Here is a 19,048-nt window from a genome sequence, read left to right as displayed (position 1 = left end):
GCTCAGTGCATGGCATGTACCACGCCTCGTAGGGGCCGGGGTGGGTGAGGAAGGGGGGAGATCGGAGCATAGATTCCGCCCGTTAAAAACCCACCCAAGACTTATCCCAACCTTCAACCTTTGGTAGAAACTGTCGTTTAAGTCGGCTGGTAAAATTGCTTCCTCCAAAAGGAGAGAAAAGAAACATGTCCTCCTCTCCAGCACGAATCTATCCAGTCCCCAGCCCCGCACTTGGAGACAACTTCTTATCCGTGAGCCCCCCACACGGCCCATTTCCAGCCCAGTACTTCTCGGGCCAATCGTCCAAGTGCAGGTAATCGATCGTGAAGTTATTCGCGGAGGGGACGCAGCTGCTCTCCGCATCGATCAGTTTCACGTAACACTCGCTGTAGTAGGAGACCCAGTAGGCCGCTCCCGGGAGCGCCTGCGCCGCCGCGCAGCAGCCTTCCTTCCCGTACGGGTAGGCCAGTCGCGCGAACTCGAGGCCCCGCACGGGCTTGGAGATGGTGATTTGCACGTAGTCCTGCGGCCCCGGGCCGTCCGTGATCCGGTCGGCGAAGTTGGCGGGGTCGCGGCAGGCGTCGTAGATGTATTTGTCGGTGTACAGGGTCTGCGTGGACTGGATCACGGTGGTCTGGGTTGTGGTTGCCTCAGCGAGGAATGAGGTCAATGTGGATGGCGTTGTGGCGGTGATCGTCGTGGGATGAGCGAGGGCGCTGAAGATCTTGGAGAGATCGTGCGCGTCTAGGCAGGTGACCGGCGTCTCGAAGGAGTATAGGTTCCCCGTGGGCGTCCTTGGGGGTGTGATGGTCGTGGCGGGCAGAGTTGAGATCGAGAAGACGGTGCTTGTCACAATTTCGCAGGTGGAGACTTGACGTTTCAAATTGTTGGGATCGAAGGTCTCCGTTGTTGTCGTAGTCATTTCACCGGGAGCTGGGCGGGTCGCGTTCGGGAGGCTACCCTGGATGGGGACCCAGCCAGATGGGGTAGGGACTGTAATGGTAGCAGTCTCAATCACTTCCGTAGCGAGATATGAAGTCGTTGTGTCGGTCACAGTGGTCATTGCGGCCGCGGTCACCGTCGTTGTGTACGGATACACCGTCGACCGAGCGACTTGATAATTATAAGCAACCTCAAATCCGACAGAGGAGCCATCGCTTGCTACATTGATTGAATATGCAATTGAGTGGACCGGGGTGACAGTCTTCGACTTGGTGACGGTGACCGTCGTTTGACATTGTGCGGGAGATGTGGTTCGCTTGGCGGATGGGGAATAAAGCGTCGGCGATGTCGTGGTACGACTTGATCGACCATATCCTGGCCCATTGGCAACGGCATGTCCGCCGGCATGCGTGAGTGCGATGTTGCTGACCAATGTCAGGAGCGAAAGGTGTCGGAGTACCATCTTTGAGCTAGTCGTCTTGCACAACCGCAGGATGGAAAGCGATGTTCAGCTGTCTCAAGAATTGAGGATGAGAGCGCCATTCCGTACGACAGGAGACCCGAGTACTTCTTGTTCCCGGAATTATGTGTCGGATGATTTTTCCCGACGCTTGATGCTTGATGCTTGAGGCGTTCGTGGCCGGGGCGAGAACGCCTGTGTTGCGGGTGAAGTCTGCGGGGAACCTGGCAATGTCATCGCTCCAACATCGCACGAAGGACATGCGCCTCGAAGCCACGGCGGTCGTACATCTCGGCTTCAATGATGAGCCTACCTGTTATGGCGAGTCGTGCCTGATTTCTTCAATTGGCGAGATGATCGACTCTCCAAATCTGGGGTCCGAAGTATGCAGATCTGACGATCACTTTGCAGAGGCTGAACATAAATGGACAATTCAGGACTTTGCGTATTACATAAGCATTAGTGACTGGCTGAGCGTACGATCAACACATGGCTTCTTCGAACGATTCTGGACATGCCTCATCTTGAGTTTTGATGAAATAAACCTGCATCTGACTCTCGATCCAAATGGCTTTCGTTGTGTGGTAATATATATTATGCGTCCTATTCTCATGCATCAATAAGCCAATAGATAAATACAACGCCGAGGCATTGCTCACGAGCTGCAGCCACCGCGACGCCACAAGCCCTCCTGTTCGACGAACTTCACATCGTGGCAACAGAAGAGGAAATTTCCCAATGCCTTTCTCAGAGCGGCATCAGCACGACCTTCGCAGGCACGAAATTCCACTGCTGCGGCCGTTGCTGCTGGCTTCGTCTCGTCGTGTGTCTATTCGACATGTCCGCGTCGCCAAATTCCCCGTTGCCTTCCTCCCCGATCACCTCATCCTCGTCGTCCACCGAGTAAGCCGGCATGATCCAGCGCAAGCCCGGCATGACGCCGACCGCGACCTCCTCGGACGTTTCGCCCTGGACGGCGCGCAGGGCTCCATCATCAACCGGCAACATCCGCGCCGCGTCCATTTCCATCTCGGACTCGACCCACACCCATTCGAATTTCTCCGTGCAGATTTGCACGCTGGCGCGGAGGACCAGTGCTGCAAGACAGATCTCTTTACAGAATTGGGGGATGTCGGGATGGTGGGCTAGTGGGCGGAGCGTGTTGGAGAGATTATCGTCACTGTCTTGGAGTGTGGTTTGCTGGGAGTACTTCTCTGCGGACGCGTAGAAGGCGGCCGTGGCGGCGCTGTTCTCAGAGGGGCGTCGAGTAGTGTCGTGTAAATGTAGAATCCCGTGGAGCTCGAACGCTTTGTCCCAGGCCGTGGGACGCAGGAATGATTTCATAAAACGGCGGTCTTCGTGAAGTTGGGTAAGGGCAACTTTCCGGAAGAAGTCACGCATGAGAGGCCAGGCGGCGGAGTCGGCTCGTTGCGGCGGTAGAGGTCCTGTCTCTTCGTACTCTCCAGCTTGTCCTGCCGCGGCTGCGTTGACTCCGCTCTGGTAGTATCCCTTCGCCCAGCGATGTGTTAGGTTACGCTCATCCAGCAGCGACCAGAGCGGTGCTCGATGGAAGCCTGTCGTATCCGTGTCGAGAAAATTCTTGCGTAGAAATGCCCAAATCAGGGCGATGAGGAAAGTACGCGCAGAAAGTGCGCGATGTTCTAGCAAGGGACCAGCGACACGATGCCAGTCTTTCGATTCGCTGCCAAAGATACTATAGTAGAGATCGGCCAGGGCCGGTGGCGGGCTGGCATGCAGCAGTGGAGCAGAGGGTAGGTTCGGATTGCTCGATTGAGGATAGAAAAAGGAGGCCAGTTGAGTGACTTTGTGGTGAATCTCTGTCAGGCGATCGCTTAGGGAAAGGTCTTGTCGCGTCGTGTTTTGTGACGGTGCTTCCACAATTCGGAATTGTCCGCCCTTAGACCAGGCGTCAACTGCGACATTTGGTGTGCCGTTAGTGTGCCATGGATTCGGTGACGGTTCTCGTGGATGATTTCGTCCGTTGCCATTCTGTTGCGTGTGTTGCCCGAATTTGAGATGGTTATCAGCCCTTCCATTGCGGCTCGAATAGATTGGTCTTTGGGGACTGGCCTTCCTCTCCGGCCGAGTTCTATCGGGATCGTACTGCATTGCGTCTTCGTATTCACTGCTTCCTTCGCCGTTATCTGACTCATCCGCATACTGCTGTGGCGGTGATCTAAGCTCGCGACGATTACCTCCAGCCTCCACTGATGAAGCTTTGCGACCAGTAGTATATCGACGTGTGCGCGGCAAATCTTCCTGCAAAGACATGCGACGAGCTTCAGAATGTTTCACACCGTTTGACGAACGCGTGCTGCGCTCGTTGTCTTCAGCGCTCGTTCTCGGTCTTTTCTGCACAGGATATGACTCAGAATCGCCTCGGTCCTCTGAAGTCCCGTGTCGACGCCGTCCGGCATTCGATGAGCGGCGGTACTCCCGACCCGCCTCGGTCTCGACGCGTTTCCGCTTGCCGTCAGCGCCAGACCTGTCCGACCGACGAGAGTACCCATACGCACGCAGTCTCTCTGTACTGAGGATATCACTCCCAAAGCGGAAGAGAGCATGCACACGATCATGCAACTTGTCATCGCCAGTTAGATCGCGAAATTCGGGGCGGCGATCTTGCGCAAGACGATTGAGCACGCGTCGTAGAGTCTCATGGCTGTCGCCCCATTTCCCTTTACCTTCCCAGTTGAAATCGTATTTGGTCACAAGTGAATCGAGGAAGTCGTTCTGAGACTCTACGGTAGTATATTTCCCGAGATTCGAATCAATAGCCCCAAGCAGGATAAGGACGTTGTTTGCATTTTGAGGTGTCCTGACCGGAGTTGCCATCTCGACCGATGTGCTGCGCCGTGCGAGAACTTGTTGACGGAGCGATGATAATTTTCACGGAACCCCTGCTGGCTTGTGCCTTGGAATACTCGTACTCGTGATCTTGGAATGATGCGCGTGTCCGATGAAAGAATGACTAGGGAGTGCGATTGATGGCAGAAATGTTGCAATGTTATCGACAGACTCGCGTGCAGCAAGGGAGAGCGCCGTGGAACCTATCTTGGATGTTTGGTCGCACCCGCTCTGTCTTCTTACATTCCTGCTCGAGTCGTGTCTTTGGACCGGGGGAACGCGTTGTCCCTAGCTGGATTGCTCGCGGTCGGGAGAAAGCGCGCTTATGCTATCCGTGAACTGACGGCAAACCACATTTGCTCGTTCACTCAGCATTAAATGTTTCTACCACGTACCCATGAACGAGCAGCAACTGATGATGATAGATATAATTAATAAGAAGTCATGAATAGCTCCCCGAAACCGTGAGAGACATTGCTCACTTGCGATATGGTTCCAGGACAAGGCTGAAGCGTAATAGCGCCTTTGCTTCAACGGCAATAGCCGCATCTCCATCCATTCAGATGTGTTTGACTTAGGGTTAGCGTGTATTCCCAAACGGGCAACATCAACCTCGGGAATGATGATGTATTTTGTCCAGGTGAAGTCGCATGTTTACTATTGTTTCAGGGACGAGATCGGTAACCGCACGTGCTTGAGAGGACAAGTGTGACGGCATGGGACATATATCTACAATGCAGGATCGCCTAATTCCCCGCGAGTACTGCATCTTCGATTGACACAGCCAATATGATGAACACCACATGGTTCGAGAAAATGCTGCCGTCTGGTGATTCTCGATCTAGATCGAATAGATGCATAACTATGACATCTGGTGGTGAGCTGCGGCGAAACGTAGTCATGACAAGCATCGTTCTAAACGACGCAGTAAGCACCTTGTTGCAGTTTATTAGGCGATGAATGATGTCGGTGGAGCCTGCCTGAGGCTTCTGAAACACATGCGCTTGGATTACGAGGACAAAGAATATTCTCATGACCACCTGGGCGTGCAGATTCGGCCGATTTGTTCGTCTCACGGGCTGTAAGCAACTCTCTCGCTCGTGATCCTTCTCGAAGCTCTCCTCGCAGACGGATTCTAGTATCCGAAAACAGCCAGGAGCTGAAATCGGCACAAACGGCATGATGGAAGAGGATACGAATCTGTGGCGCTACCAAGGTCACAGTGGGTAGGATTCGATTTGCTAGACCAGAAAGTGCAGGTGCAGATAAGCCCTCGATCACACGGCCATCTCACAGTGAGAACAATAAGGCCGGCCTCCTATCATCCTTTGATCCTACGAAGCACGTATCGCATTCCCATCTTAGTGACTCATGCTCCGTCTTCCATGTTCGCCGATCCCTTGATTGCGTGAAGACCGAGCTGCAGGTCTGCGTTTCTGTGCCACTGGGATGCATGCTGATCTGCATCCATCCCTGTCTTTGTCCCATCTTCGCTTCGTATGCTGCGTACGCTCCGAACGTATTCGCACTCTGCTGCATGACATTGGATGCATTTCGCAGCTGCGACAAATCACACTATCGAAGACGACGGCGTTCACGTGGCGCGGCTGATGCTGGCTAAACATTCATTCCTCTTGGGTCTCCTTCGACGCGCGTCAAATGTGCCGTTCCGGATGCCGTCTCCTCCACTCGTCCGCCATCACAACCCTGGGCGAGTGACTATGTGCCGCCGTCATTACTTGATGATTTTACCAGAAGGCGCACGTCAAGCATTATCAAGCTCGCGCGACCGTAGATAAGCTTTCGTTCAGAATCTAGCTAGAAGCAGCTCGTTCTCCGCTGTTATGGACGGGACGAAAGAGAGGATCGACATTCACCCGGCGAATCACATACATCACACCGCATGTCGGCCTGACAAACAGCTCGGGGCGCTGCACCGATACTTCGATGAACGTCGCTTGCTTCGGCAAACCACGACGTCGCATCGCCTGTGCCGCTTGCGTGACCTGGTGTTGTCCCGTCACTGTCTTGCTCCCGACCCCGCGCGATCCCCTGTTTAGGTTGGACCTCAATGCAACATCCATGATACTGCGTCCATGCGCCTTATCGCGTGTCGTCCAGAAATGAATGTACGCCGAACTGTGGCCGGGAAATGGAGTGCGCGATATGCAACATGATGATCTCTCGGATAAATGAACATCGACTCGATGATACTATAACATCTCTGCTGCGCCTGCGACTCACTCTCCTTTCGTGATGTCCCTCACCCTTAGCCTCGCTGTTTTGTGAGGTCCTGCCCGCCGGGTTTTATCTCATCGATCATGGCGTCGCGACCAGGATTCAACCGTCATGATACCGACAACCATGCCAGCATTGAGCCCTCTTTACATGGCGCAGCGGCCTCCGATAAGAAATCGTACGAACTGAATGACCTCAGTGGGAAGGACGCTGGCATTTATGATGTCAAAGAGGACGTGTCCGACCATCTGCCCGACTATGACCAACGGAGTGACGAGTTTGCCAACGTCAAGCAAGCCGAGACAGCAAAAGATCTCGTCACTCAGGTCATTCACGTCGACGACGACCCGACTCAGAGCCCGTACACGTTCCGACTTTTCTTCCTGGGTGAGCCTCGCTTTCTTTGGAAGCCTATGTTGATATCGGTCATGAGATCCTGCCTCAAGTGTATCCCTTACTGACACGACTATTTAGGCACGGGTCTCTCCATCTTCGGCGCCGTGCTGCAGGAGATCTTCTACTTCAAGCCTCAAACCATCTATGTCTCGGTGGTCTTCTTGACCGTCATCGGTTATGTTCTCGGCGAATTCATGGCCTTTGCCATTCCTCGCAGAGGTTTCCTCAAATATCTCAACCCGGGGCCGTTCAACGGAAAGGAGCACGCGGCCATTACGATCATGGCTTCGGCTGCTGCACAAGCCGCTGCCTCCACCGAAGTTCTAGCCGCGCAGCAGCTTTTCTACGGTGGATATCCCAGTCGAGTGGCGGGAATCTTCATCACAATGTCGTCACAGATGTTTGGCTTCGGCATCGCTGGTATGCTGCGAGATGTCCTCGTATATCCTACCAAGATGATTTGGCCGATCAATCTGCCCGTGGCAACACTCCTCGAGACTTTGCATCGAGACAAGGGCGAGACCAAGAAGCGGCTGAAAATATTCTATATTGTCTTCGCGGCGATTTTCGTCTGGGAGGTCTTCCCGGAGTACATTTTTGTCGTCATGACGGGTGTCTCGGTGTTTTGTCTCGCCGATCAGAACAATTTAACCTTCACCTATCTTTTCGGTGGTGCTTCTGGAAATGAAGGGTTGGGTTTTTTGAACATCTGTTTCGATTGGAACTTCATCGCCGGTCTCTGGTCGCCACTTTGGTACCCGCTGCAGACCACGTTCAACCAAATGCTTGGAATCATCGGGTGCTACATCCTTTTCATGGGTAAGACGCACTAGAACCCCATCCTCTGATGGAACGATGAGCTTACAGTCCCTCCACAGGTGCATTCTATGGCAACCTCTACGAAGCACAGAAGTTCCCATTCATGTCTCAACTTCTTTTCAACGGCAGCTCCAACGGAACCAGCTACGTCCTTTACGACCAAACTCGCATCCTGAATGACGACTTTGAGATTGATGAATCGAAGCTGGCCGCGGAAAGCTTGCCTTACCTAACCGTCACCTACCTCATGTACCTGATCACCTCCAACGCCGGAATCACCGCCGCCCTGGTTCACATGTACCTGTGGAACTACGACGACCTCAAGAGCGGCTGGGCTTTCATCTCACTGGAGAACATCAAATCCCTCGGTCGAGCCGACACTTGGAAGTTCTGGAAGCGTGATGAAAGTGCACGCATGGCGCGCAAGTTGGACGACCCTGACATTGACCCTCATTACAAGCTCATGCTGAAAAACGGTTACGAAGAATGTCCCAATTGGTGGTGGGGCCTTGTCTTCATCATCGCTTTTGCAGTCGGTCTGGGCTGTCTGTACGCTATGAAAGTAAGTTTTGTGTCGATTCGAAATACTCGGCGCGGAGAGGGATTACGCGACTGACCGTGTCTCCTTCCGATAGTCGACCCTTCCTTGGTGGGGTTTCATCATCGCCACCCTCATCACCACCGTCTTCACCCTCTTCCTCGGCGCCCAGATGGGTCTGACGGGTTTCCAATTCAACACGCAACCCATCTGCCAGATGCTGGCGGGGTTCATGTTCCCCGGGAGACCGCTCGCCAACTTCTACTTCACCTGCTACACCTACAACACGCTCCAACAGGCGCAACTCCTCGGCAAGGACATGAAGCTCGCCCAATACGCCCATCTGCCCCCGAAATGCACCTTCCTCGTGCAAGTCGCCGGTTGCCTGATCGGAGCGATCTTCAATTGGGTCATGATGATCGAAATCGTCGCCAACCAAGCGCCCCTCCTCACCGCCATCCAAGGCAGCAACATCTGGTCCGGCCAGAACGTGCAAAGCTTCAACTCCCTCGCCATCTCCTTCTCCCTGGCCCACGACCTCTACGCCGTCGGCGGACGGTACCAATGGGTGACGCTCTCCTTCCTGCTGGGATTCCTCTGCCCTTTACCGTTCTACTTCGGGCACAAGATGACCAACTGGGGCGGGTTCGCTTACATCAACACCTCGATCATCCTGTGGTTCATGGGCAATCTGTTCGTGGGGATCAATTCCAGCCTGACGTCGTTCTTCATCGTAGCGTATTTCTCGCAGTTCTACCTCCGGAAGTACCACCCGCAGGCGTTTGTCAAGTGGAACTACCTCGTCTCCGCGGCGCTGGATGGGGGCACGCAGGTGTTGGTCTTCATCTTGACGTTTGCGGTGTTCGGCGGCTCCGGCAAGGCCGTGCCGTTTCCCACCTGGGCGGGGACGCCGGATGCGGGTTTGCATAACAACGACTACTGTATGATCAACGCGGCGAACGCGTTGGCGGATTATGCCAGTTGAAAGGGTAGCCGTGGCACTTGTCCCCGAGAGACGAAGAGGGATGTGGTATGATCAGACGGAGAGGTTCGAATTTCATCACAGTGAATGTCACGAAACCCCTTTCCACAGCATGGTTTCTTCTTCCTTCTTTTGTGAACGACTTGAATTGCAATTTTCATTGGCCGTTCCCCCTTTGCTGCCGTCACCGTCCCACTGATGACTACGAGAGGAATCGAAATCTGTCCGCCCGATCATGACATGACACCTCTCTTTGCAAACGGGGCAAATTCCCCACTTTCGAACAGAAACACCCTCTGTGTTCATTCCCAAAGGCTACCAGCGCCGCCGAGACGAAGATATAAGGAGACAAGGGAATAGCAAAAACGTTCTCTCCCTCTTCTCTCTCCTCATTCTCCCTCTCGCATCTTGTTCTGCCTCAAACGAAACACGAACGTGAAAAGAAAAGACAAGACAAGGAAAAAAAGGAAATGCAAAAACAACGCAAAACATGATTTCATTTCCAGTGTCCCATTCCCAACTCCAGCATTCTCCCCATTGCTCTCTTCTTCCGCCTTCGGAAAAATTTCCGGATGTTTCTTTTTCTTTCTCTTCATATTTCTCTTCTTTTCGGCTGTTGCCCCTGAATTCCCACGTCGTCATCGGGGAACTTCCGAGGAAGAAAGGCGAAGAGGGGGATGGGAGGGCGATCCGCGGCTTCTCGGGACGTTTTTTTGCCCATCGGAGAAGAACAAGGGAGAGACAACATATGTGTGTGTTTTGCTTCCTTTCAAGGGTGAAGCTCTCTTCTGATTTTTTTTCTTTCTCTCCCAAAACCAACCGATCGAAGTTCTTCTCTCCTTCTTTCCTTCTCTCTACCTCACGGCAGCAGTTCTCTGCCTTTGGCGCAAAAGGCAGCCGTCGTGTCTCCTCGCATCCCAGGGGCGTGAGCAGTCTTCTCACAGGGAGCGATGCATGAATGAATGAATGGATGGATGAACGAATGAATGAGAGGTAGATGCCAGATGCATTGCATTGCATTTCGATTCAATTCCGCAATGCTCTTCTTTCGATCTTCCCAAACCCAGACGGGGGAAAGCGACAGAAACGAAAAACGAAAAACGAAGATGAAAATCACCACCGCCCCTGTCCCACGCCCAGCCCGTGCCCATACGTCCCCGAAAAGAGCTGCTGCCGGATGCTCGCGCGTTCGTCCCCGACGCTTGCGTCCGCCGACGACGAAGACGACGTGTTCATACCCTGTCCCGCGGCCATATGATGGTGGAGGCCTTGCGCGAGTTTGAGCTCCTGCGCGGCGGCCTCCATCTTGCCGGCGGAGGAGCGGCTGTGGTCGAGGAGTTTCTGGTCCCAGCCGCCGAAGGACAGGTGGAAGCCGCCCGCGCGCTTGGCGGCGGCGCGGAGGACGCTGGCCCAGGCCTGAGCGATCTCGTCGTAGGCTTCGTTCTTGTGGCGGCGGTGTTGGAAGGTGTCCCAGTCCGGCAGCCGGTGGATCATGTGGGTGACGGCGTCGAGGTAGGCGAGGGAGAGGCTGTCTTGGGTCTCGTGGGGCGGGAGGAAGTGCGGGGTGAATTCGCGGACGGCGTCGATCAGCGCGAGGAGGTGGGTGCGCACGCGGTTGTAGGCGTAGTCGGAGGTGTGGCGGTTGCCGAGCGGGAAGGCTTCCCGGAAGGACTGCTCGTAGCGCGAGAGGACGGTGAGGGCGGAGTCGACGGACGGTCGCGGGGCCATGGAGGCGATTTCGGATTGGAGGGAGGGGTGGCGGTCGCAGATGTTTTGGAGGAGCTCCCGCATGCTGTCGGCGGAGAGGGTCTCGAGGAGGCGTGGTAAGGCGAGCGGGGTGCCGACGGCGCCGGTGCCGGTGCGGGTGCGTTTGATGTTGCGGTGGAGCGGATGTGGGAGGAGACGACCGGATATGGACGGCGAGACGGAAGGGGATGTGGACATGCGTTCGTTATCGGAGGGCTCCTCGGAAGCTTTGCGCTTGCGATTTGAGGCAGCCATGCTGTGTGTTGTGTAGTTGGTGTCTATAGCAGTCAATCGTGTCAGTCTTTTCCTATTCCTTGCTGCAAGATGCACCCATCGGTCCAGCGGAGAAGAAGCCGAGCAATAGGTAGCTGTCCCGACTGTTCTTTCCACCACCACCACCAAGGTGTTTTCTTTGTTTCATTCCAAGCGCTTACCGGCACGAGAGGGTGAGAAGATGCCCTCCGCCAACAGATGAGGAGCCGACAGTGGTTGTTGTGAGATGATCGTGTTCATGGCGAACCGCGGCGGAAAGCACAGGCTGTCGGTGGTCGGAGCGGAGGACGAGAGCTCAGCGTTTGGTGTGAGAGCAAGAGCACACGCCGAGCAGCGGCAGAGAGCAGACGGTGTGCTCTAGATCGTCGGGTCCACCACGAGCACAGCAGCAGCTCTGTGGTGGAATGCTGAAGCGATCCCTGCAGCCAGGTGTTGTCGTTGTTGTCTTCTCTGTGTATATGTGGCGGCACGAGATGGAGCGGCGGCGGCGGCAAGGTCGGAGGATGAAGCCGTCGGGTTGCGTATATATGGTCGTTGAGTGCGCAAGTATATGAGGTGAGGTTGGTGAGTCGGCGAGGGTTACAGTTGTGAGAGGATATGAGAGAGAGAGAGAGAGTGTGTGTGTGTGTGTGTGTGTGTTGGTAGGACTGGATAGTGTGTGTCCAGGTGGAGCGTGATGTGTGAAGTTCTCTGCTTTGTGGACCGACGACGAGCTAACTCCGAATGAGGGCAAAGGTGGTGGTGGTGGTGGTGGTGTTTGGTAGTATGGACGACAACCGACGATGCTCTCGTTGATATTCCCTCAGGCACCCACATACAGTACGTTACTGTATGTATATACACGGTACTGGGAGAAAGATCACATGTTCATATCATCCATGGCTACTCTACTATCGCCCAGTGTCCTATTCGTGATTCCCTATTACTCCTCTGCTGTCTCACCATCTCATCCACATTTGCCGCCCATCGCCGCCACCGCCGCCGCCGCCGCCCACGATTCATCCGCGCTCGGGGCAGGTGTGGCGACCTCAGTTCAGAATGACAAACCTCGGGCTCGGAAGCTTCCACGGGGCGTGTACGTAAGCATCAAGCGACGGACTTGGCAAGCCCGAACTTCAGCCATGCGGCATCACGTGTTGGACGGCAGCAGTCGGGCTCGGATGGTTCTCGCCCGTCTGCCGAGACACTCGTGGCCCTGGGTGGGAATCTCGTGACTGTCGGACGGTACCTTTGTGGATACAAGGACATAATGTTCGTATGTGGGCTTCGTAGGTGGAGGGAGACTCCCGTGGACTTACACATAAAGTCGGCGATAGCTTGGTGGATGAGAAGTTGGAATTTTATTTGTTGTATACCTAGGTATATATACAGTATTATGTGTTCTTATAATCGGAGCAGTGGTAAACTCATTCCGATGCATTTCTCGAAGAAAGAAAGGGAATCAATATACCTGTGTTGCTCATACGAATTATCTCAGCGTAGGTAGTCAGAGATGATCCGAGGACACGAGAGAGATTGCATCACAGTCAAAACACAGAAAGAGAAATACAACATGAAATACACATCGATTCACAAAGAAGAAAGACACAGTTTATCATTTTTGGCATCGCTCGCTAGAAACGCTAGACAATAAGAGAGAAATAAAAAAGACGGTATTGGACACGCTCTGACCCCTCCCTTTCCAGATTCGCCTGCAATTTTTTTCAATACGAGAGGAGGGGAGCCGGGAATGTCCTTGCCTAGGATGTGGATTCCCGATACACTCTCATCCATGAGAGAAACGGACAGACGGGCAGTGCAGAGGGAAGAGCGTTCATGGAAACCATGAACGACGGTAGAGGCCCAATGAGGCGAGAGTAAGCCACTCACGGCCTCGTCCGTTGCCTCAACAGGACATCTTCATCCTCCTCCTCTTCCCTCCTCCGTTGCTGCTGCTGGTGGTGTTGCTCATGCACCCGCTTCTTCTCCTCCAACTCCAAATCCGCCTCATCGAGATCGTCATGGACCCAGCGGCCCTTCGCCCTACCGGCGCCCCTCTTCCGGCCGGTGCGGACATCCCGTCTCGAGGCGCAACAGCAGCAGCCGGAGAAGAGGATGATCCAGGCGAGGGTGGCGGCGATGGCGCCGATCCACATGCAGGCGAACATGCCGACGCCGACCTTGGCGCGGATGTTCAGCTGCGTGACGGAGGTGATGGCCACCTGCATGATGACGAACAGCGCGGTGGAGATGCCCGCGGACACGACCAGGCTGGCGGCGGCGAGGAAGCCGACGATCACGAGCGGCAGGCTCGCCCAGCGGGTGTAGAGGCTGAGCGGGGAGAGGAAGATCAGGAGGCCGCTGAGGATGGCGCCGAGGAGGTAGAGGGCGAAGGCCCATTGGGAGGCGATGCGGATGAGCGAGAGGATGGTGTCGACCTGGGAGGGCAGGGCGATGGTGGCGCCCGCGAGGAGTTGGCTCCGGAGGATCTCGACGGGGTTGAACCAGTAGAGGGTTTGCGGGGCGGAGCATTCGGTCACGCCCTGGCCGAAGTAGCCTTCGCAGAAGCCCCAGAGTCCGACGGAGTAGAAGTCGTGCAGGCCGAGGCTCTGCGCGATGCTGTTGAGGAGCCTGGCGTCGGGCACGGCGACGGGGACGATATCCGAGACGTCGAGGAAGATGAAGTAGAGGCCGTTGAGGAATCCCACGCGGTTGTTGGCGAGTTCGACGAGGATGATGGCGCCGGAGGCGATGAGGAAGAGGAGGCTGGTTATGAGGGACCAGATTAGGCGGGGACGGGTGGCACGGCGGAGGGTGGCTTTGCTTAGGGTGGAGCGGAAGGTTGTGGATCTGTCGTGAGTAGGTTGGGAGTGAGGAGAGGAGGAGTCCTCTTTTTCTTGAGCGTTCATGATGATGGAGGATGAGACGTTTGGCTCACGGAAAGCCCGAGCGTCGAGTTGTGGTCGTCGATTGTGGAGTTTTTGTCGTTTTGAAGATTCCTTGGTCTGAATGTCTTAACTCGGAAGGAGAAAGTACTTTTTTCTCGAGAACAAGGTAGAAAACGCTCGCAATGGGCTTCGTCTCAGCCGATCATGAGGTCGTTGATGTGCGTTTGAGTTTTCTTCGAGAAAGGGAAATGGTCGTCCAGTAAAAATAAGACAAATGAAAAAATTCCCAGCGATTGTATGTACACGAGTCCGACGATGGCTTGATTGCAACTACGGTTGGAATAGAACCCAGTGCTGGCAGGAAGTGAGGTTGGCTCGGCGGAATCTTGACCGCGCGTCGCTTGGACGATCGCGCACTGCTTCTGCTGCTGCTGACGATTGATGATATCGATGGTGCCCAGATAAATCGGAGATTTGCGGCCTCTGGCTTGTCAGGCTTGAATCACAAGCAGAGATGTGAGACTTCTTCTGACCGCGCCTGCACACACGCCGTTGAGTGAGGATGAGGATGATGAGGCGGGAACGATAGCAGCAGCGGTGCAATTCAGGCCAGTGGAATCCGACGGTCTACAACAGTAATAAATTTGAGGTTGGCCTAATGAGAGTGTGTGAGGGAGCAAAGAAGGGTCGTGGATGGAGATGTGTGTGAGGGAGAAGGTTCACTCCTACTCCCGCAGCGTGTGTATTGGTGGGAAAAGTAAGTGTAGCCCTACACCCAAAATATCCGGACTCTGAGGAGAACGATGATGGAGGTGGTGGTGATGATGATCTAGGCGCATGCGAATTCCAACTACTGGGCTGACGACATCTCGAACCAGACTCCACTTTTTGAGCCGCAGCAGTTCATGTATAATTGCAAGGAGATTTTGATATTTTGCCCTCACATTTTCTAATACGATAGGGCCACTCCAATGCATGGGAATAATTATAAATGATGAGATGGATGGACTAGAAAGGACATGGGCCGTCACTACGCCGCGTGCACCAATCCACGTCATGGCTAGAGAAAACGACACTTAGAAGTATTTTCTCGACGGGAGAATACGAGCGGTTTTGAAGCCTGCTCTGTGAACAACAAGACCACGATGATGCTTATATGTATCTGTATCTCACCATCCTACTCGATCCTTCTTTGGTATGATCCAACTCACGTCCCGGGCTGTGTCTTTTGTTTCTTGAACAATTTACTCAAAGGCGACGGCGACGACGGCGACGACGACCATATCAAACATTAAGTAACGAGACGCTCTCATCGGAACCGAATGCAGGTGCATGCGGCAGGCGTCACTGTACATGCACCCACCGGCTGCACACTAGGGGAGAAGGGGCGCGATTGATTTGATTTGTGATGATGAGATGGAGCCAAACCTTCCGCAACGTGCCCGCCGATCCGCTACTGTCCGGCAACTTGGTTTCGGATCTAGCAATTTCTTTTCACACACGATCTTCATCTCTTTCCCGCATTTTCACTAGATCGCAGTAGGAGTTGTTCGGTGATTTGGCGGAGATGCGCTCGTGGTTGATACGTGCCGGTGTTTCAAATGCTGGAGTATGTGTGTGTGTGTATGTATAAATAAATTCGCACAGCGGTTATTATAACAATAAAGGATCGGGGTTGACATGCTGAGAATGATTTGAATGGATGAGGGATGACGATAGTGTTACAACGGGGAGGCGTACGTCATCATGGCTGACATGGGTGAGACGCCCACTCTTGGCCAAAAAATCCTCCTCCTCTCCTCTTCTCCTCCAAGCAAGCCGAACGTGCCGGAAGACATGACGATGGATTCCAAGGTTTGCGTCCATCCTTCGTCTTATCGTGAACAGTCGAGAGAGGTAGATACTGTAAACAGACGGCCCTTCACGAAAAAATAAATAACCCGTCAATTGAAAGGGGGAAAGTGTACACGTCTCTCTATTTCTCTCTCTCTCTCTTTCTCTCTCGATCATCATGAATTGATGGATGAGCTCCGACGGACCTTGTCTATCATCATTTCACGCAGCGAGCTAAGAATCTCCAAGCGCCGGCAGACCAGGAGGAAGGTTCGGCGGCTTCGAGGGCAGGGTTCAGCCCGCCTGCGCCGTGGCGGTGGCCTGTTATTAGGCCGGGCTGGATTGGACTGCCCGATTCACCCTTAGCTGTACTTGTAGTGAGCGGAGGACCACCACCAATGGACTCGTACCGCAGCAGCTATGGATGAAGAGGAATCACTTGCAAGCCGTGGTTTGTATGTATGTGTGTGTGTGTGTGTGTGTGTGTGTGTGTGTGTGTGTGTGTGTGTGTGTGTGTGTGTGTGTGTGTGTGTGTGTGTGTGTGTGTGTGTGATTGTATGGAATATGATGTACGTGATTGTATATGTGTCAATGTGTATGAGAGAAGTGATCTACCTAGGTAGCCATTGCAGCATGTAGAACAGTATCATCGAGGACTACTACCTAGGTAGACAGTGCAGTAGCCCAAGTTCCGCAGTTGCCGTATGTGGGTGAGCGAACGAGTCGATTCCTCCCATATATGCAATAAATAATAAGCATTGTGTGTGGCGCTGGGCGGTAGCCGCAAAGCATGCACGCCCGGGCAGACGGCAGACGGGCGCATTCCCATCAAATTCAGTGACGTGACGTCCAATTTTTGGGTCCCCACAGCACAACTCTTGTCATCGATATCACTCGACACTCAACATTCAACACCCAGACACCCATACAATCATTACAGTGTAATCATCGTCAGCAGGCACGACATGTCCAGGTGAAGGCGACGATATCCCGACGGACAGAGATCAATCACCTCGTCGTGACCGTTCTGGAGGCTGTGGACCGTCATCGTCGCCGTCGTCGTCTCCCTCGCGAAGAATAGTCGAGACAAGCCACATATTGGCACATCGCGACGCCGTGGACCTGGCCTCATTTATTGCATTCTGAACAGCATCACCACATTCGCTATCCTCTCGTTCACATCAAATATGGCTTCCTCACGGGCGTCACCGCTATCTCCTCGTCACCTACTCACCTATGCCCTCTTCGCCGTCAACGTCCATGCTCAATTCGGCACCTTTTCTTTCACCAATTCATTCCTCACCCTGAACAACACCGTCTCCACATCCGCCTTCACCGGATCACAGTATACCTACCTCACCGTCACAGGCCAGAGCACCGTCACCGCCACAGGCTTCCTCGCCGCGAATGCCACTGCTACGGGTATCCGAAACGGCACCACCAACGGAACCGCTTCTCAAATCACTGCCACGACGACTTCCAATTCCATAACAGTGATTGGGGGTCTCCCGCCCTCGTCCACCGCGAACGGCACCGCCTCGGCCACATCTTCTACCGTCCAACCGACCAACACTGTGCCTTGCAATGGCTTCCCTGAATTCTGCAATCGAAAATACAGCAACATTTCCAACGTGTGCACGCACAACTCGGCATACGTCGTCAAGAACAATGCCGCCAGCAACCAGCAACTTCCTGTCATAGATCAGCTGTATGACGGCGTCCGAATGAGTGAGTTGACCTCATATTTCCCGATCCCGAGGTTCCGCACTGACACTCGCATCACAGTCCAAGGAGGAACGCACTACGTCAACGACACCATCTACAACTGCCACACCAGCTGCGACCTCCTCAACGCCGGGACCTTCCAATCCACCCTCGAAACCCTCGCGAACTGGCTCTCCCAGAACCGCAACGAAGTCCTGACCCTCCTCATCGCCAACAGCGACTTCGTGCCCGTGGAGAAATACATCCCGGCGCTCGAAGCCTCCGGCCTGATGCCGTACGTCTACACGCCCGAGTTCGTGCCGCAGTTCCGCGAGCAGTGGCCCACGCTCGGCAGCATGATCGTGCGTAACACGCGCCTGGTCATCTTCATGGACTACATGGCCGACCAGAAGAAGTACCCCTTCATCCTCGACCAATACAGCCACATCTGGGAGACGCCCTTCTCCCCGCAGGACCCGGCCTTCCCCTGCACGCCCGACCGCCCGCCGAACCTCAACACCACCTTCGCGCGCGAGAACCTGATGTACCTCGCGAACCACAACCTCAACACGGCCATCGACGTCGCCGCCATCCTGGGCGGCGGCAACCAGGAGCCCATCCTGATCCCCAACACGGCCCAGATCGCCAACACCAACTCCAACGGCACGGGCTTCGGCCAGAGCGGCCGCATGATCCAGAACTGCACCAACATCTGGGGCCGGCCCCCGACCTTCTTCGTCGTCGACTATTACAACATCGGATCGCCGGAGCCCGGCAGCGTCCTGCGGGCCGTGGCGAAAGCCAACGGGGTGGAGTACCAGAGGGGGTGCTGCGGCAGGGGGGGTGCGCGGAGCCAGGCGGAGAGGAGGCTCTCCTTGCCCTGGGATGTCCTGTCGTCGTCGTCGAGGTCGCTGGTGTGGACGGTCGGGCTGGGTGCTGCGGGAGGCCTGGTCCTGGGAGGTTTGGGGTTGTTGTGAAACGACGAAGTTTCCCCTCTCCCCTTTTTTCTCCCCCTTGTATTTCTTTTCCCCTTTCGCAGGCGCATTGTCCTAACTACCTACCTGCCTCCCTCTTTTATGTGTGTCGATTGTTCAAAAAGCAGTTTTTATTGTTATTTTCCGAAAAGCGAAGTCTAGATCTCGTTGCAGCAAAATAGCCTCACACAGGTACTTTACAATACTGTGGTCCTTTCCCTCACCTTTTCCTCACGACATGATTTTCCACCTGGGTGTGGCGTGTACACTTCCCACCCTCGTGCAATCCCCTCGCCAGGTGAACTTCTCCCGCTCGGGTGAATTCAAGGTGAAGGTGGATAGAGGAGAGGCGAAGTCTTTTCTCACGCGTGATGTGAGGTGATGTGGTGTGGTGTGATGTTTGTCCAC

The 19,048-nt window shown here is 54.5% G+C and overlaps 8 protein-coding genes across 8 annotated transcripts; 4 read left to right on the top strand and 4 right to left on the bottom strand.

Annotated features, from left to right (window-relative positions):
- Window positions 1-208: 208 nt before the first annotated feature.
- K489DRAFT_433830 (uncharacterized protein) lies at window positions 209-1,405 on the bottom strand (the record flags this gene model as incomplete). The annotated part of the gene is made up of 1 exon (XM_033608536.1): window positions 209-1,405. One exon carries the CDS (start codon window positions 1,403-1,405, stop codon window positions 209-211), a length of 1,197 nt encoding a protein of 398 aa, XP_033457465.1.
- Window positions 1,406-1,957: 552 nt separating this feature from the next.
- Window positions 1,958-4,736, bottom strand: K489DRAFT_383236 (uncharacterized protein). Its single transcript, XM_033605546.1, has one exon. It carries the CDS (start codon window positions 4,256-4,258, stop codon window positions 2,150-2,152), a length of 2,109 nt encoding a protein of 702 aa, XP_033457464.1. The 5' UTR covers window positions 4,259-4,736; the 3' UTR covers window positions 1,958-2,149.
- Window positions 4,737-6,473: 1,737 nt separating this feature from the next.
- K489DRAFT_55845 (OPT superfamily oligopeptide transporter) lies at window positions 6,474-9,344 on the top strand. Its single transcript, XM_033608719.1, has 4 exons — window positions 6,474-6,895; window positions 6,983-7,723; window positions 7,783-8,285; window positions 8,359-9,344. Exons 1-4 carry the CDS (start codon window positions 6,592-6,594, stop codon window positions 9,244-9,246), a joined length of 2,436 nt encoding a protein of 811 aa, XP_033457463.1. The 5' UTR covers window positions 6,474-6,591; the 3' UTR covers window positions 9,247-9,344.
- A 225-nt stretch (window positions 9,345-9,569) lies between these two features.
- K489DRAFT_55829 (uncharacterized protein) lies at window positions 9,570-10,279 on the top strand. Its single transcript, XM_033608718.1, has one exon. The coding sequence runs from the start codon at window positions 9,734-9,736 to the stop codon at window positions 10,199-10,201; it is 468 nt and encodes a 155-aa protein (XP_033457462.1). The 5' UTR covers window positions 9,570-9,733; the 3' UTR covers window positions 10,202-10,279.
- Window positions 9,952-11,910, bottom strand: K489DRAFT_383230 (Cut8-domain-containing protein). Its single transcript, XM_033605545.1, has 2 exons — window positions 11,424-11,910; window positions 9,952-11,267 (listed from the first exon to the last, which is right to left on the bottom strand). The coding sequence occupies exons 1-2, from the start codon at window positions 11,500-11,502 to the stop codon at window positions 10,357-10,359; spliced, it is 990 nt and encodes a 329-aa protein (XP_033457461.1). The 5' UTR covers window positions 11,503-11,910; the 3' UTR covers window positions 9,952-10,356.
- A 177-nt stretch (window positions 11,911-12,087) lies between these two features.
- On the top strand, window positions 12,088-12,600 carry K489DRAFT_55795 (uncharacterized protein). The gene has a single exon (XM_033608717.1). The coding sequence runs from the start codon at window positions 12,126-12,128 to the stop codon at window positions 12,474-12,476; it is 351 nt and encodes a 116-aa protein (XP_033457460.1). The 5' UTR covers window positions 12,088-12,125; the 3' UTR covers window positions 12,477-12,600.
- A 680-nt stretch (window positions 12,601-13,280) lies between these two features.
- Window positions 13,281-14,066, bottom strand: K489DRAFT_299891 (uncharacterized protein; the record flags this gene model as incomplete). The annotated part of the gene is made up of 1 exon (XM_033600393.1): window positions 13,281-14,066. A coding segment is annotated over one exon (786 nt), but the record flags the coding sequence as incomplete, so codon positions are not given.
- Window positions 14,067-17,476: 3,410 nt separating this feature from the next.
- On the top strand, window positions 17,477-18,502 carry K489DRAFT_304246 (uncharacterized protein; the record flags this gene model as incomplete). Its single annotated transcript, XM_033600506.1, has 2 exons — window positions 17,477-17,690; window positions 17,748-18,502. Coding segments are annotated over 2 exons (969 nt in total), but the record flags the coding sequence as incomplete, so codon positions are not given.
- Between the last annotated feature and the right edge of the window lie 546 nt (window positions 18,503-19,048).

The sequence above is a fragment of the Dissoconium aciculare genome, assembly GCF_010015565.1.
Source record: "Dissoconium aciculare CBS 342.82 unplaced genomic scaffold K489scaffold_11, whole genome shotgun sequence".
NCBI lineage: Eukaryota > Fungi > Ascomycota > Dothideomycetes > Mycosphaerellales > Dissoconiaceae > Dissoconium > Dissoconium aciculare.
The sequence above is the reverse complement of the archived record's forward strand: the minus strand, read 5'-3'. Positions and strand labels throughout refer to the sequence as shown.

What these genes read in the sequence shown, in the direction of transcription:
- K489DRAFT_383230 (XM_033605545.1), bottom strand. Translation starts at nt 11,502, where the DNA reads ATGAACACGATCATCTCACAACAACCACTGTCGGCTCCTCATCTGTTG. An exon ending in CTTCTCACCCTCTCGTGCCG is followed by an intron (nt 11,268 to 11,423) that starts GTAAGCGCTTGG and finishes TGACTGCTATAG; the next exon opens with ACACCAACTACACAACACAC.
- K489DRAFT_55845 (XM_033608719.1), top strand. Translation starts at nt 6,592, where the DNA reads ATGGCGTCGCGACCAGGATTCAACCGTCATGATACCGACAACCATGCC. An exon ending in GTTCCGACTTTTCTTCCTGG is followed by an intron (nt 6,896 to 6,982) that starts GTGAGCCTCGCT and finishes ACGACTATTTAG; the next exon opens with GCACGGGTCTCTCCATCTTC. An exon ending in GTGCTACATCCTTTTCATGG is followed by an intron (nt 7,724 to 7,782) that starts GTAAGACGCACT and finishes GTCCCTCCACAG; the next exon opens with GTGCATTCTATGGCAACCTC.
- K489DRAFT_55795 (XM_033608717.1), top strand. Translation starts at nt 12,126, where the DNA reads ATGTTCATATCATCCATGGCTACTCTACTATCGCCCAGTGTCCTATTC.
- K489DRAFT_383236 (XM_033605546.1), bottom strand. Translation starts at nt 4,258, where the DNA reads ATGGCAACTCCGGTCAGGACACCTCAAAATGCAAACAACGTCCTTATC.
- K489DRAFT_55829 (XM_033608718.1), top strand. Translation starts at nt 9,734, where the DNA reads ATGATTTCATTTCCAGTGTCCCATTCCCAACTCCAGCATTCTCCCCAT.